At 29.4% G+C, this 18,903-nt stretch overlaps 1 protein-coding gene across 1 annotated transcript; it reads left to right on the top strand.

The window, feature by feature from the left end:
- The first annotated feature begins 6,589 nt into the window (after positions 1–6,589).
- LOC127281062 (putative nuclease HARBI1) lies at positions 6,590–7,445 on the top strand. The gene is made up of 2 exons (XM_051304550.1): positions 6,590–6,609; positions 7,001–7,445. The coding sequence occupies exons 1-2, from the start codon at positions 6,590–6,592 to the stop codon at positions 7,443–7,445; spliced, it is 465 nt and encodes a 154-aa protein (XP_051160507.1).
- The last annotated feature ends 11,458 nt before the right edge of the window (positions 7,446–18,903 follow it).

Below are 18,903 nucleotides of genomic sequence, written 5' to 3'. Positions count from 1 at the left end.
GGAAAAATAATATCCTAATCCCTGTAATGTATAAGCTAGGAAGAATTAAAATTACCATATTCGACGTGAAAAATTTTTTTCAAAGTTGTGAAAAGATGTCTATATTTTATTGTCTGCTTTGTTTGATCACTGATATATTTTACTAAATTTCATATTACAGAAAATATAAAAAATATATTCCAGTCGCGGATTAAGAAGAAGAACGATAGACAGATGAAGAAATCAAATCTTGAAAATGAAGATTCTCAACGGATTGAAAATAAAGTACCAAAAGGTACAGATAACTCTAATATTGGAGGCACAAAGGCAACAGACTTAGTAGAAGAAGACACAATTGAAGCAGAGGCAATGCAGAATAGTGTAATTTCGGGAAATCCTATAAAAGTAAACTCAAGCGGAGAAAATACAATAGAAACAGTCGAAAATGGGGAAAATGCAATAGAAGCAGGTACAAGTGGAGAAAATGCCATGGATGCAGGCACAAGTGGAAAAAATATAACAGACGCAGAAATAACTGAAGAAACTGCAATGGAAGCAGGTACGTGTGTAGGAAATGAAAAAGGTATAATGTAATTAAAGTCAAGTATAAGTTTTATGGCACTACATGCAGAAAATTTTATTTACAATTTTTATTCTTTATAACAATGGGTATCGACCTAAGTGCCAACAACTCGTACTAGGGGACCCCGGATCAGGCTCGTCTTCATTACATTACATTCTTTATAGCAATGATTTTTTAAAATCGACAAAAACGTACTCTTTATATCTACTTAAAGAAATTTTAATTAATTCAATATTACCGACTAGTTCATTAAATAAAATACAATATATAGTACTTTAAACAAAATTTTAAATTAGAAAAAACGAAATTTTTTTCTGATAAAATAAGAAAAAGTGAGTCCCTATATTTTTATTTTTTTCATTAAATAAAAAATTTTAAACACTATCCACAATTTTCCACCTATGTGTAAAAATTAAATATAATTTTTCTAAATACAGAAAATTAAATATAAATATTTTATTTTTGAATTTTTTAAAAATCTATAAAAAATTTAGTTTTAGATCCGATGGTACAGGAGAGCCAGGAATTTGTGAATAATAATAATGGGACAGACAGAAAATTGCTTATGCAAATTTCCAGAAAAATCACATCAATGGGAGTTGTTTTAAAAATCATGAGCGAAAATCAATTGAATCCTAGAATCCACTAATATACTACTTGACGATCCTGAAATGAAAATATTTCCCGCCAAAAGTGTCGAGGAACTAAATGAAATTAATAGAAAATTAAAAAAATTAAGTCGCCTGAGAATTAAAGTAAAAAATGCGCTATTATCGATTGGAAAAGGAACATCAATAAATACAACTGTATACGATTTGATGAACAAACTTTTAACATTGCAATGTGGACAACTTTACACGTTTAAGGGAAGGAGTAACAAGAAGCCATCCTTTGAAATTTTAAAATTAACTTCGATAATATGTGGTAAGTATTATTGTAATTCAATCTTGTCGACATTCATAGAGTTTCAATGAATTTTTTTTAATGGAAAAAGGTTTTTTGCAATAGGCTTAATCCATTATATACCATAATTGGTTGGAATAATTTTTGAAATTAATACAATATATTTTTAGCAGTCAATTTATTAATTATTAATTTTATAATTTTTTTACTTTTTTATTATCAATTTATTTATCTATATGTATAACATTGGCAATTAAATTCTGAAGTTTCAGTGCAAAAAACAATTTATTTGATCTGAAAAAATTACACTTCTAAAATACTTAATAGTAAAATTTTGTTTTAGAATAGTAAATTTTACTATTTCTGAAATAAAAATCCAAATATTAACTTCGTAAAAAACTCGATTTACTAATTAAAACTCGCATTTTTTAGAAAACGTCCCAAGTTACAACCTGAATATAACTTGCTAGAAATAATTGAAATATTCGGACGTCCACAAATTATTAATCAGAAATGTATTTTTATGCTCTTCTTACGTTTTTTGTTTTCATTAGATGTAGTCGTGCAAATGATCCCGAAGGCAGATAGGGCCGATGTAAAGAAGGCTATTATATTATGGTTGAACCAATGTAAAAATAAGGAGAAACGTTTACAGTAAGTAAATTTTATAGAGAAATTTTATGTGATTTATATGATTTTTTGCTGACTTGTTTGACATTTTCAGTTTCCCTTTATAATGCAATCATGATTTTATTAAGAATTATTATTTTCAAATATTAAGAATCAGATAAAAGAGAACATTTTAATATTAAACATTTCAATAAAAACTATTTAAAATAACTTAAAAAATTGTATCAAATTCATACGTAACATAAAAAAATTAATAAGTTAAAAAATTGATAACAAATAAGAATACTAGTTAAACTTGAATAGAATATTTTTTAAAATCCAACTTAAGAACTCTCTCTTGAAGAATTCAGAGATATTGAGAAAAGTTCATAAAAGTTTTACTAAAAAATACAAAAAATTAAATGGAAGAATCCAAGAATTAAAAATCATAAAAACTATCGTCATCTTCAAAAACATCTTTTAATAAAATTTTTACAGTAAATATTAATTTGTTTTTATATTATAGAACTGCCTTACAAAGACGCCAAGAGAATGAGAGAGATGTAATGGAATCTTCAAGCGAAGATGAGGATAAATAAAAGGTAAATTTTTTGTAATTAAATACCCCAGAATTTGAATTCTAAAGTTTAGTTGCAAAGAAAAGAGGTTTTTAGAAGTAGAAGCATATAAATTACAGTTGAAATTTCGAAAATTAAGGGTAGTGTTAAATAGTTTCAAATATATTTTTTGGAAGAGATATCATTCTTTTGATCATTTAATAATTCACATTTTTTTAAATAATCAGTTGCCACATTTAATCTTCCGATTTTTAGTCAAATTTTGACATTCCAAATTAATTTTAACATTACAATAGACAGCAGATCTTGTAAATTAGTACAAATTGTAGTATTTTATTTTTTCTTAATTTAAACAGGAGAATTTTTTAAATGGGTGTCAGTCCACTATTAAAATTTTACGGACGTGATTAACTTATTTTTTAGGATATAAAATTTATAAATATTTAAATAAAATTATATAAAAAGTTTTATATTTTATTGTTAACAGTTGTTAAATTATGTTAACATTCAAGGTTTTTAAGGCCTGTATTTATATTGCTAATTTATTATTATATAAATATGAGAAATTTTTTATACGAATTATTTAATTTTTCTAGATATACGACATAACGAATTTCAAGAATAAAATATAATGTATTGCCCTAAAAGTACCTCTATAATTGTTTATATTTTCTTACCGTAAAAAACGAGTTTAATAAAAAATATGTTAAATGTTTCAGGTTTTTAAAGGAGACGAAGGATTCCTATCGTTTACATATTAATTTCGTTGCATTTTCTTAAATTTTATTAATTGTTTCAAATTTTAAAAAAGACTGATTAATTTTTAATAAAAATAATGTAACATTTATAATAATAACTTAATAAATCATGTAATAAAAAATTAATCCATTGTTTGTCTTTCTGGACCCAGTTTAAATATATAAGGTTATTCATATGTTAATAATTCTATAATTTTAAATACTGAAAAAATTTTAGTGTGTATTATTAATTAAAATTTATAATTTATTTCTCCTAAAATTTTATAGACAAACTTAGAGGAAATTATCCGCGCTATTTTTTCAACAATTATTCTTGGAAATTTTCAGAAATTTTACTGTTAAAATTTGCATTGCAAACTTGCCAATGGGGGGACATTTTTATACATATTTAAAGTTTGCTGCAAACTTCCGAACTTTGCACTGCAAACTTGCCGAAAAATGTCGTGCTATCTGGGTTATATTCTGAAAAAATAAGCCAAATCCCATTGAAAAAAGTTAATATTTAAAAAAGTTAAACGCATTTTGGCATTATTAATTTCTTATATTAAATTTCAGTAATTAAAATTATATTTTAAAACATTATATTAAAAAAATAATAATAATAGTATATTAATTATTATAACAATTAATATCACAATATTCCAATGCAATATTTCCACACTTTTCGAATAGAATATTTCCATAATATTCCATTGCTTTATTTGAAATAATCCTTTGGAATATTCCATTGATGTTCTAAGAATATAAAAATATCCGATGTTTGGAATGTCCCTTTAGAATATTGGAGGAATATTCTTGTAATTTCGAAAAATATGATTTAATTTTGATTTTTTTCAAGAATATTGATGTATTATTCATATTATATTTTTATAATTTTTTATTTGAATATTCCAATGGAACATTCCCACAATATTCCAAAGAAATATTCCTGTAGTAATCCTATGAAATATCCAAATATTCTTGCAATATTTCAAAAGAATATTTCAAAAAGTGGATATTTTTATGCTCCTGGAATGTAAATGGAATATTATTTTAGAATATTCCCAATATTCTACCCACACAGCACCCAAAATTTCCTGAAACTTGACAGAGCCTCACACGGCAAGGTTAGGAAACTTCAGTGGCAAAGTTCATACAAGTTTGTGTCGATGTTTAAATGTCCACATGAAAAGAATATTTACACGAAACTTTGAAGAAATATTACACTATAAATATTCACGTGCAATGTTCAGTCAATGTTGTGTCAATATTCACCTATACTTATTATATTAGTAAATGAAATTTTTATAACTAGGCGAAAATGTAATTTCCATATTGACACAACATTTACTGAACATTGCACGTGAATATTTATGTGTAATATTTCCTCAAAGCTTCGTGTGAATATTCTTTTCATGTGGACATTTAAACATCGACACAAACTTGTATGAACTTTGCCACTGAAGTTTCCTAACCTTGCCGTGTTTCCTAACCTATTTTAATGCGACTTAGATTCAGCAGATTCTCAGCAATTTCTTCGCTAGTCTCCACTATCGCCATTACTTCTGCTCTGGCGTTTGGTTTTGTTAGAAAAACTTTTACGTTTACAATCTGATCGTTTAGTGCATTCTTGATTTCTTCTTCCACTTCTTCTTTTGTTGTAATACAGTCCAAATCCCGTATCTCCAAAGAGGCTTTCGGAGTTCTGCTTTCCACCGTTCCAAGCTCACCTACCACCTTGGTTAAGGCTTCAGCGAAAGCTTTTTTGTCTTTAGACACTCTACTTATTTCAACTACAACACATCCATTTCTCGTTTCGTGGATATGTTTAATTATTGTATTGAAAAAAAATTTGATTCTTTAAATTATTGATTAATTTTTTAAAGCAAATTAAATTTTTTCGAAAATATTTACATTTCTTTCATAAAAAGAAATTGGATCATTTGATTTCGTTTGAACATTAAAATACTCTCAAAATAAACTAAATTTGTCTCCTATTTAATATTTTAAGAAAATTGGAGAAATTAGGCTTTATGATAACCGCTTCTGAGCGTAATTTTTTATTTCTTGAAGGAAGGACTTCTTTCTTCTTCTCAGGTTTCCTCTTAGAGTTTACATCTATCCACTCTCCTTCTTTCTGTAATTCTTTCTTCTTCTTTTCAGACTGGTTTTCTCCATTTTTTTCGAGTGGACTAGTTGCTGAGCGCTTTTTTGGAGTGCTTGAACTAGTCTCGTCTGAAGATTTAGGCTTTTTTGGCGTGTTCAAACTGTTGCGTCGGGACTGTAATCTTGTTAGAGCCGCCAAGTTTCCTTTAGCCGTTTTCGACTTTTGCCTCTCTGTATTGATAATATCCACCATCTCCCTAAGGACAGGAATACCATCTTTTATGTTGCTATTAACATTTTTCTACCTTAATAGAGCTGCAGCCATAACCTCTAAGGTAGCCTGCATCTTTTTCAATGCCTTCGAAATAGCATCATCTGCGTTTACCGCCTGACTTTTTAGTTCAGCAGTTTGCTCGACTAAATTTGTACGCGGATCATTCTTATCTCCTCTTGTAATCAAACAATAATTTTAAATAATTTTTAAAAATTTATTTATAAATTGAACCTATTTTCAAGAATTTAAACGATATAAATTTCCAATTCTTATAATTCCGATCAACTTCAAATTAATTCGATTCAAATTCCACTAAATCTCAATATTTATTAATCAAAACATTTATTAATTAAAATTTTTATCGACTCTAAATTTAATTCATCCAAATTTAAAACGATTTAAATTTTAATTAACCTCAAATTCAATGCGTCCAAATTTCAATAATTATTAATTAAGTTTTAAAATTAATTCATCCAAAGTTTAAATTCATTTTTTTAAGTTACTGTCTTCGATTGGGTCTTTAAGAAAAAATTTGTAGTTTAACGTTTAATTTTATTTCACACGTTTTCATAAATGCAAAAACGATTCGCTGAGGATAAAAAAAATATCAATAAAATTAGAAAAAAAATGTAGCAAAATATCTGCAAATCATCGAAATTTTTTATTTCTTGAAGTCGAATCATTTCTTTTTTTGTCAGTTTGCGTAAGTAAAGCCACACTTCAAAGAAGCAAAATTTTTAATTGCTGCAAAACTGCAAGAGGAGAAAATTTTTTTTTTCAATTTTATTTCGCTTAAAATATTTTAACTAATCGAAAAAACATGAATCGTTCTATAAACTGGTTCGTAAACGAGTTTAATTATGAAAATAAGTCATAAAAATTCTTGAAGTTTTACGTGAAAATTTAAACATATGCGTAACCTGGTCTACGAAAAGGGATATCATACGTGGGAAAATAAGTTTTCGAGAAAACAGCTATTCAAAATTTTTTTTTCCCTTTACTTTTAGTAATTTATGACTTTCTGGTTTTCACCATGTGAAAGAACGTCTCAAACTTTATCCGAAACGGCAAAAAAGTGAAAAATTATTTTTTTGACTTGAAAGGTCCCTCTCCGTAGAAGACCAGGTCACATATATTATAAATAATATGTAAATAAATAAGTAATAAAAAAAATTATTTGTGAATAATGAATTAAAATTCATTATTGCTAAAAATACAATTTTTCTTATAGGTCTGTAGCTGACAGATTTGGTGTTTCAATTTCTACGGCGTGGCAGTGCATTATTGATGTTGGGAGTGTACTTTGTGAACGTGCACGTCAATTCATTCAGTGGCCAACGGGTCCTGAAATTCGTCAAAAGGAACAAGAATTTCGTCAAATTAAAGGCTTTCCAGGAGCCATTGGGGCCATTGATTGTTGCCAAGTGCAAATAAGTGCGCCACATGATCATCCCGACACCTACTTCAATCGGAAGGGATATTATTCTATAAATGTCCAGGCAATTTGTGACGCTAACATGAAGTTTACCGACATTTATGCAGCTTGTCCGGGAAGCGTAAATGATGCACGCGTATGGGCATTGAGCACTATTAACGAAGAGGCTCAGCGAGATAAAAATCGTTATTTCCCGGACCAAACGCACATTATCGCCCCCACAGCACCCAAAATTTCTTGAAAATTTCCTAAAGATTTATTTGCAAACTTCGGAAACTTTAATTGCAAAGTTTAGAGAAAATTGTATAAAGATTTAAATGTCCAAAATGAGTAAATGTGTGGCGTAAAACTTGACGGAAGATTTAAATTAAATTTTCCAGAAATTTTCGACGCGAAAATTGAGTGAAGATTTAAATTAAAGTTTCGTGAAATGTTTGGCGTAAAAGTTGACTAAAAATTTAAATTAAATATTTATTAAAAATTTATACCGAAAGTTGAGTGAAAATGTAATTTAAATATTCAGTCAATTTTTGTGACGAACATTTCCTAAAAATTTAAATTAAATTTTCAGAAAAGGTTGGACGAAAATATTTGTAAAAAATACAAAAATAATATTTAAGAAGTATTAATATTATTATTAATATTAATAATACATAGATAGATAGATAGATAGATAGATCTTTATTATTATTATTATTATCAATAAAAAAAATTTACTATCTGGGATTAAAAATAAAATAAATAATATACAAACATTGTTGCTCTGCTTTGATTCACATTGAATCAAGCACTGCATGCTTGTTGAGCAAGAACTTTTGAAAACAAATTATGGGGTGCTGGGGATTGAACCTACATTCGCCGCGCGCTAGCTAAAGACCCTAACCACTACACTACAGATATCTGGCTGAAAAAAAAAATCTTCCTCACACTCTACAACTTACTGATAGACAAGTGATCCTACTTATCGACTCAAAAGTCGATAATATAAAGTTGTAGAGTGTGTGGAAGATTTTTTTTTCAGCCAGATATCTGTAGTGTATATTTAATCACTGCATATTAGAAAAAAAAATTTAATAAATATTTTAAGTCGTGAAAAAATTTAAACGTGACACTAAACTTAAAAATAATCAACAATGGTACATAAATGAATTTTCAAATAAAAGTAATACATATTTCTTCATGTAAGCCTTATATCATAATAATTATATAAAAGTACATATAATCACAAAATCATTTTTGAAACATTTGTTATTATAATTAACAAAACATATATTTTTTAAAAAGTCTTTTCCTTTGGACACCTATTAATTAAAAAAAAAAAAATACAAAATTTATTGCTCAAATTAACATATGTATTAAACATAAAAATTCAACTGTTAAAAAAAAGAAAGAAAGAAGAAACGAGCAATCTTCGACTTTTAATATATATATATATATATTATGTATCTCAAAAAGAGGATTAAAAATAAATATTCTTAAGAAAACAAATCTAATCTTTAGGGAAATGACTAGTATTAAAATTGCAAAATGAAAATACTCTTTTTTGTATTGCATTTATTTCCCGGAACAAAATAAAGAAAAAGTAAATTGCAATTGTTTTTTTAAAAGACTAAATCTAATAAACAAATTATAATTTCACCAATAAATCCAGTCATACGTTTGTGTGAAAGAGAATTTTTCGAACCATATCCAAGGTTTATCAAATTTTTTTAAAAAATTTTTATTACAAATTGATTGTCATCGCCATATTTGAAAAAAAAATTTTCTTTTGTTTGTATCGCTAGCGCAATAAAAGAAAAAATCAGCCAAGTGACCAACGTCACTCACGCTGTCATTAGTATATTTATTATATTCCACGTCTGCTTATTTTGTAATAGAATAATAATTTTACTAGTAATACTTAGATTGTCATTATTGAATTATCACGTTCATCTTAAATCTAAATTGACCTAAGTGATTCCACTTTATCACAGTATCTCTATTTTTAAATTTTTAGACAAATCAATAGGTACAAATAATGATTCCTGGCGAAGGGGCCGTCCATATACCACGTGGACAGTTTTGGGGGGGAGGGGGGGTTCGTCAAAAGTCCACGATTGTCCACGAGGGGGGGAGGGGGGGTCAAAGCAAATATCCACGTGGACCCAGTAAAAATGAAATTTTATTTATTGTTTTTTATCCCTCTTTTAAATTTCGCGCCAGTGTATTATGCAGCGCTGCGCAAGTCATTCGATATTTTTATCGATTTCGTTCGAGTTTTATCGAATCAATATACGCCGGCTGGTGTGCTACACGTGAAAAATCATAACAAACCCACCTTAACCCGAATTCTCATAAATTACAATTTCATTTTTAATGAATTTAAGACCTACTGTGAATGATTTACCTCAAAATCTCCCTTATGATTTGTACTGCCCTTCAGTACTACCTGTACTGCAAGGTAAGTGGCCCCTTAAAAAGATTCCACAGATAGGACTCCGATAAAAATTTTGATACTCAGCGTAACAAATTTTGATTTGAAATACACCTTGAATTTTGAAACTACTATTGACTCAAAATACTTCAATCAACTAACAGACTGTTTTTAAAATTTTAAAACGCATATGCAGTGAATGTGGCCTTTATTTTGCCGCAAAGTCGCACTTAACTACTCACGTTAAAATATTACATAAAAATCAACGTAAAAGAAATACAAAGAATTGGGATGAAGAAACGGAACTTGTTGAAGTGTCTTGTGTAGAGATGGAAAATAATGTAACTTCAGAGAGCTCCATTGATTTTTTCGCAACTGATAATCTTGCCGAATGGTTAACACAACCATGGATCAGCAATGATAATATAGATGACGATTGTGGTTTTTTCGATATTATTTTAAGATTTGTTACCATAAAGATTTACCTACTTTTATTTTATACGATAATTTTCAGATATTCCTGGCATAAATATTTTAATTCTACCATACATTGTATTTTTAGCTATAGTGATCGATAATTTAAGATTTGTTGCCAGAAAGATTTATGTATTTTTAGTTTGTAGAGTAATTTGAAATATTTTTGCCAAAAATATCTTCACGATACCAAAAAATAATGGTATTTAGTTGGTAAACGTTATTCTAAGATGTGTTACCAATGTGATTGTTATGTGATTCAACCAAAAATGTTATTTTGCTTAGCAAAATTTTAAGTTTACTAGCAGTAAACTTGAAAATTATTTTTATAATTAAAAGAAACAGTGACTAAATGTTTTCTAATAACTATTAAATATCTATTTATTTACCATTTTAAAATAAGAAACATACTGAAAGGATCAAATTCTAACAAGCCTAGCAAATTTGAATTGTTCCGCCTAAATTTATATCGAGACAGTAGAGTTGACATGCGTGAATGACTTTTCCCGCCGTATTCCTGGAAAAGCGCCATGATTTCTGAGAATCCCGCCAGGAATACGAAGAACGATGGAAGTGGGCTGGAGAATGATGAATGGGTGGGGAATTATTCCGTGTCGAATAAAAGTAACGATAAAGGGACGCGTCCTCACTAATTGTTCGTCGTTGGTCAAGTGTTTGACTCCGCGCCACATTTCCGTGTCTATCGCCGATGAGCTGGAGGTATTAATTTCAATAGTTAAATTCGAGTATCAAATATTTAAAAATCATATTTCGGAGTAAAATTAATAATTATAATTTAATAATTCTCATTTAGTGTGGCGTTTAATTAACATCCATTTTGTGGAATTGAGTTTGTGCTGTTTGCGTGGAGATCGAAGGGTCAAGGGAGAGTCCTCATTCGTTGATTTCAATTGTACTCCGTTGGTGTAATATTGGGGAAAAAAGCCGCCCGATTCCGACAAAAAGGAGCCTACTTATCACATAACGAAGAATACACGGTGTTGCTCATTCACGAGGTTCAATACGTCTCCAGACCGCTTCCAAAGTTAAACCCGCTCAGAGCCAAGAATCCAACTGCCACGACGAACGATAAGTCACAAAAACCATTACTGTCTGTGTCTGTCTCAATCATTTCTTTTGTCTTTATAAAACTATTGATTTAATGTCTCTATAATCAAAAGCAATTATTTTACTATATCAATTTTTATATTTCATATTTATTTTTGTCCGACTCAATTTTATCTTGCTCAAAGCATGATTTGTGTAACATAATTTTGTATATCTGTGCGAGTGTGATTCGAATTCGTGGCTCGAGCCCGCGTGCGTTTCCTAATGTGTAGCTTGTAATTTGATTTTTGACGAAGGAACGTAAATTTGTAAGTCGTTGATTATGATAAATTTATTTGAGCAAGTTTATTTTAGAATATATTTTTTATATACGAGCTAATTATTGTTTAAATTATTTAATTTCCTTTTTCAATTATTGTTTGTTGTCAATTTATCTCAATTTAATTTTTATAAGTTCTAATTTTATTTGAATTTGATATTTCTAACTGATTTCAATAATTAAAAATAACTAGTTTGTTACAATACAAACAAAAAATGTTCACCAAAAAAAGTCCACGTGGACATTTAGGGTGGTGGGGGGGTTCGTCAAAAGTCCACAATTGTCCACGAGGGGGGGAGGGGGGGGGGTCAAAAAGTGATGAAAAATTGTCCACGTGGTATCTGGACGGCCCAGAATCAAAGGATAAATATTATATGCGCATTATAGCCGTTGATTCATTAACAAGTTTTCGAATTTAAAAATGTTTCCTCGTTTTGTTATTGTTGTTATTATTATCAGAGAACTCGGTAATTTTCTCACTATGAATATTATTGTTTATTATGTTAAATTTCTTTCAAACTGTTTTTATTATAAATTTGTTAATGATTTTTAGAGGCCTTTTACAGTTAAGATGTTTATTTATTGTTTGACATAAAGTTGTTACAACATGTTTCGGCTATTTAGCCCTTATCAGGTAAGTCAATGCACTTTTTTAAATAATTATAAGTATAACGAACAAACATAAGATAAATACGTGAGTGAAACAAAATCTGTAATAAATAAAAGGATTTCGATGTTATTTATTAAATTATAGGATTAAATTATTAAAATTGAAATAGAGAATTAAATTATTAAAATAGAGAATTAAATTATTAAAATTAAAAGAATAAAAGACTTACCACGTGTTTGATCACATTATTTTAATTTATTAGTTTGAATAATTTTTTTAATTTAAATAATTAAAAAAATTAAAAATTTAAAGAAATTAGAAATTTTTAAAAAAATTCAAATTTAAGAATCCATGGTGAATAAATGTTTCATGGTGTTCCATGGTAATATATCTGTTATGGCAGATTTCGAAAAAGTGAAAGGAAAAAATGTTTGAGGTTATGATAAAAAGTTAAAAAAATCCCTGTATTATCATGTAAAATATTAATTTAAGTTTAGAAGATTGATGATAAAGTAGAGTCCTATATTAACCTATATGGAATTAATGTGGTAATTTTGAAAAATTTAGAAGAATTCTAAAAAATTACATTGGAGAATCCGTTATTATTGAAAAATATATTTTGCTTAGATTTTGTGTGTCTGTATTAAAATTTACATGGTTTAATTTATTACTTTGGATGTGTTTTAAAATAGAATCATCTTCATTTGAAAAATAGTGTTTTGGATTTTTAATTTTATTGTAACGCAAATTAATTTTATTTTTTAATAATTCTTTAGGATAGCCATTATTTAATAATGTGTTTTTAACTATTTTTAAATTATCTTGATGAAAAGAAGGATGTGATAGCTTAATAGCTCTGTCGACCAGAGAGTATATAATTCCGATTTTTTGTGACAAAGGGTGTTGTGATGTAAAATTAAGATAACGGCCGGACCAAGTATTTTTGTGGTACCAATTTGTTTTTATATTATTGTTTTCAACTATAAGTGACAAATCTAAAAAATTAATAGTGTTATTTTTCCAAAGTTCTAAGGTAAATTTAATATTTTTATCAATACTGTTGAACTTGTCAAAAATATCTTGGATTTTGTTTGAAGGGGCACAAATCAAAATGTCATCTATGTATCTGAAATAAAAGATAATTTTAAAATTAAGAGACTTAATAATTTCATTTTCTAAATTTTCCATTACAAGGTTCGCACAGCTGGGTGAAATCGGAGAGCCCATTGGCAAACCAAAAATTTGTTTATAATATTCATTATTATATTTACAATAAGATGATGAGAGACAAAAATCTAAAGCTTTAATGAATTCTTCTTTTGAAAAAGTAGTGTGTTTACGAATATCATTCCATCTATCATTGACTGACATTTTAATTCTTTCCCATGAAATGTTAGTGTACATTGAGACAACATCTAGAGAAAATATTTGAAAATTATCAGGGATGAATTTTATATTATTAATTTTATTTTTAAAAGACCAATAATCCCTGACAAAATAACAGCTTTTTTTGTTTAAAGATTTATTTAATGTGATTGAGATAAGTTTAGATAATCTGTAATTAGGATTACTATAATAAGCAGTAATAGGTCTTAAGGGTATATTAGGTTTGTGGATTTTTCGTAAACCGTAAAATCTCGGAGCGTAACCGTTAGTACAATTTAGGTAATCGTATGTATCTTTTTTGAAAAAATTTTTTGTTAAGAATCTTTGAATTAGTGTGTGTAATGATGCGGAGACATTATGTGTCGGGTCTGTTTTAACTTTTATATAGGTTTTTTATCTTGTAATAATTCTAAAATTTTGTTATTATATGTAAATTTATCCATGAGAACTGTTATATTGCCCTTATCTGCAGAAGTGATTATTAAATTTTTTTGTGAATTAAGAAAATTTTTGGTTTTTTGGATTTTATAGATAATAAATGTTTCTGAGTAATTATTTGTGTGAAATAATGAATTATTGAGAAAATATTGTAAATTATAAGCAAACTTGCTTCGCAGGTAATCTTTGCTATCTTGTGGAAATTTAAGTAGGGTAACGGCACCAGTGAAAGAACATTTAAGGAAATGCATACTTTTATCATTTATTATTTTTGAATGCAGTTATTGAAAATTTTTTTACCAATTTTTTTTCGATAGCTAATTAAGTGTAGAATGCGAAGGTCACATTTAATTTTCATAAATATAAGATGTTAATTAAAATTTTAATTAATAAGTAAAACATATCTATTTCACCAGTGAAAGAACAAATTGTCTAATGAAAGAATTTTCTGCATCCAGTGAAAGAACGATGTGAAATATATATTTAAAATATATTTAAAAAATATATTAAAACAAAGATAAAATAATAAAATGTTTGTAATATACTAAAATAAAGGTAAATTAATGATAATTATGAATATTTTTTAACTAAGTTTGCAGAATCTTATTTTTAATTGAAAATGCATTTATAACCTACAATCAATCATCTACTTGCAATTTATTTTGACAATATTATTGTAACCTAACAGTGTTAACCTATTTGATTTTGTCATTTTTTTGTTTGACTTCAGACTATTCGTTGAAGGTGCTCCTTCATTGGATTGCATTGGAACCAGTGAAAAAACATTTCTGTTCTTTCACTAGTAAATAAAAAAAAACCCCAATGACGGAATTTGCTTTTCTTATGGCAAATTAATATTTTATTAGCTTTTAAATGAAAAGAAGTATTTCTAATACACAAGATAAATTTAGTTTAAAGAAGACCGACGATTTAAGGTAGTTTAAATTAGTTAAATGTGAAAAAAGAAATAACGTGTCAGAGAAGAGTTCTTATTGTTGAAGATAAATTTGCAACACAACATTTTTAAAAAATTTTTTTTATAAAATTTACGTGTTAACTCTCTAGGTATCTTAGATACTAAAGACGTAAATTAAATATGGAACATAAAAATATATAATTTATAATACCAAATTGCTTATTACACTAATTAGAATGCAAAACATGAAATTTGTTCTTTCACTGGTGCCGTTACCCTAGACCATATTCAAAATTTGTGATGATTTTGGAGATAGGAATGTCTTTTTTTGTAGTATATGGAAAGGCAAAATGACCTCCCAAACTTAAAATTTCTTTTACATCATTAGGGATATCTATGGTTGTAAGATTTTTTAACCGTTTGTCACTATCAGTATGAAAATCCACTCTCTGTCGATGTAAGAGATCATTAAATTTTTTAATAATAATTTTCAAATATTTTCTCTAGATGTTGTCTCAATGTACACTAACATTTCATGGGAAAGAATTAAAATGTCAGTCAATGATAGATGGAATGATATTCGTAAACACACTACTTTTTCAAAAGAAGAATTCATTAAAGCTTTAGATTTTTGTCTCTCATCATCTTATTGTAAATATAATAATGAATATTATAAACAAATTTTTGGTTTGCCAATGGGCTCTCCGATTTCACCCAGCTGTGCGAACCTTGTAATGGAAAATTTAGAAAATGAAATTATTAAGTCTTTTAATTTTAAAATTATCTTTTATTTCAGATACATAGATGACATTTTGATTTGTGCCCCTTCAAACAAAATCCAAGATATTTTTGACAAGTTCAACAGTATTGATAAAAATATTAAATTTACCTTAGAACTTTGGAAAAATAACACTATTAATTTTTTAGATTTGTCACTTATAGTTGAAAACAATAATATAAAAACAAATTGGTACCACAAAAATACTTGGTCCGGCCGTTATCTTAATTTTACATCACAACACCCTTTGTCACAAAAAATCGGAATTATATACTCTCTGGTCGACAGAGCTATTAAGCTATCACTTTGAGTTCGGGGTTCGATTCCCTGGATGGGTAGATTTTTTTCGTAAAGAAATGTTCCCATAATATTACTGTAATATTCTCTTGTAATATTACTGTAATATTCTCTTGTAATATTACCTTAATATTACGGTATAATATTACTGCAATATTACTGTAATATTACCTTAATATTAGCGCGTAATATTACAGTAACATTACCGATAATATTACCTTGAGGCGGACATTTTAAGATCACTGTAAGATTACTGTAATATTACAACGTTATATTACGAATCTTACATGTAATATTACCTTGCTATTGAGGTTATATTACGTGCTTCTTGGGTCCCCATTTTTATATAATTTCATTTATTTTCAATAATTAATTAATTAATTTATTAATTGATTCAATATTTAATTCAATAATAATGCAAATTTTTAGACTCAATAATTCATAGAAATATTTTTAAGAAATTTTGTTTAGAATATTTCAGACTTAAACTGAGAAAAATTTTTAAGATCTTTAGATTAAAAAGAAAATTTCAAGATTTTTTGGAGATAGGACATTCTTGCAATTTTGCATTGAACAAAATATAATAATTAAATTTTAATTTGAACTTAAGAATTATAAATTAAATATGCGACTCATAATTATATTAGGTAATCAGTCAAATTAGAAACATCATTTTTTACAAATTCAATTATTTAAAAATTAAATTATTGTAAACACAAATTGTATTTGAATTTAAGTTTCTTTTAAATTATAAATCAATTTTTTAATAATTTAATTTTATAACGAAATTATTAAATTAATTAAATGTTGTTAATTAATAACCCCTTTTTAAGTTACAAAAAGATAACCCAACGTGATAATTGTTAGATGCCAGCCAATTTTTAAATGGAATTGGCAAACCAGAAAAATCACGAAATAACCCCAAAACTCAAAATCAACAAAATAACTCTCAGAGGAGATTCTGTTGAGAACGAAAGTCGCAAAAAGGGACACGACACAACAAAATTGGACTTACCCACGACGACAAAATCAGCACACAGTTTCCTCTCAGCACATCCTCGTAGTCGGAGAAAACACGCCGGAGTCGGGAAAATGGGCTGATTAAATACACACTTTCACACTTCTTTTCTTATTCTTTATTTCCAATGAGTCGAACTCTGTTTCGACTCCCTCTCTACACACGCTACTATGCTCCTCTAACACACAACAAAAGAAAACTAAGACTCAAAGACGGGCAAAAACTAACTAGTACCTCTGTACTCTCTTATTCGCGTCCATTGACATTCTCCATTGATTTTTGTATTGATCGCCTTCGTCTCCGTCTCGTTACATAAGTGGCCGCCGCGATGGCGCCACCTCCCGGACTCCTGCGTTGTCTCAGCTCCAAACTCCCAAACGCGCTAAACTCAACTCCAGTCGAAAATTGCCTTGTGACGAATTACTTCTTCACAAACACCTCCCCCCTAGGCCGTTACTACTCCCAGAAGTAACGCCTACCCACAACACCAAAACCCAAGTCGTGACATTCTGTCTCTCCGTCGATGAAGCCTCTGTCGTTGATCTCGTTCCCTTTGTCACATATTACCCTTGTCGAAATTCCTCCTCGAATCTAAAATTATATTATCATTAGTAAAAATTAATGAGCTCGTGGGGGAATGTATCGTTTAAGGTCTGAGACATGGATTTTAGGAATACGACGACTCTCGTTATCGCGTAAGACAAAAACTGTAGGTGATAATTTCTCCACAATCTCGAAGGGGCCTTCATATTTTGGTGCGAGTTTTGTCGTGAAATTCTTGGTACCACTCGACAATTTGTGTGATTTACGAAGTACCAAGTCACCCACGTTAAACAACCCCTCACGTCGATTACGGTTATAGTACTCGGTCTGTCGATCACGTTCTTTGTCGATAAATTGCGCTACCAAATCTCGCAACGCATCCAACCTCTTTACCCTGTCTACCCAGTCTTCTGGTGCAATTCTCTTAACCTGATCTCGTTGTTCTACCTCCCGTCGCAAACTTTTAACCGGTCGAGGATGTCTTCCGTAATTTAAAAATGCGGGAGACGTTTTAGTCGCCACCTGTGTCGCAGTGTTCATAGCATGGCAAAACTCGTGAACATGAAGATCCCAGTCGCGATGATCATTCCCTATGAAAGTCGCAATCATGGTCTTCAATGTGCGGTTACTCCTCTCCACAGGATTAGCTTGCGGGTGGTGTGGTGATGTGTTTGACACCATATTCCTGAAGCGTCTCCTTGAGGAACTTGTTGTCGAACTCCTTCCCATTGTCTGTTAATAAAAAGTCAAGGGTTTCCCAGCGAAAGAGGACCAATTCTTCAAATGCTTTGGCCACCAACTTTCCATCAGCTGATCGCAACGGCTTCACCTCAACCCACCTCGAGAAAAGATCTTGGAACACGACAAGATATTTACACCTACTCTTGCTTGGTGAAAACTCTATCGTGTCCGCTGCCACTACAGCACAAGGTCGCTCAACTATCCTCTGTCCCATTAGTCCTGCCGGTCCTGCTTGTGATGCTTTGTGAAGTTGGCACTGGGCACATCGAGTGACATACTGGTGGACATCGTTCCAGATTCCTTGCCAGTAATATTATCTCGCCACTCGATTTTACGTTTTCTCTACCCCCAAATTACCTGCCGACGCCAATCCATGGCCGTCGTGGAGAACTCTCTCTGTACTCCTCAGGTACCACCAGTTTCCAACCATCTTCGTCACCAACAATCGGAAGGAGTAACGGGTCACTCCTATGTCGATAAAGATGATCGTTCTCAATTTTCCATCCTGGAAAACGCTCCGGGAATTGTCGAACCAAATCTCGTCGCTTAAGGTACCATTGGTCCATAATAGTATCAAAGGCATCGATCATCTCCTCGTCAACCTCACTCATTCTGGACAATGTATCTGGGACTTGGTTCAATGCACCTCTCCTGTGAATAATTTCAAAATCCCACACCTGCATTTCCAGGGTCCATCT

This window comes from Leptopilina boulardi, unplaced genomic scaffold (assembly GCF_019393585.1).
Source record: "Leptopilina boulardi isolate dan_hultmark-lab unplaced genomic scaffold, ZJU_Lbou_2.1 LbouV2_262, whole genome shotgun sequence".
Classification (NCBI taxonomy): domain Eukaryota; kingdom Metazoa; phylum Arthropoda; class Insecta; order Hymenoptera; family Figitidae; genus Leptopilina; species Leptopilina boulardi.
Note: the sequence above shows the minus strand (reverse complement) of the source record. Positions and strands in the feature narration are given on the sequence as shown.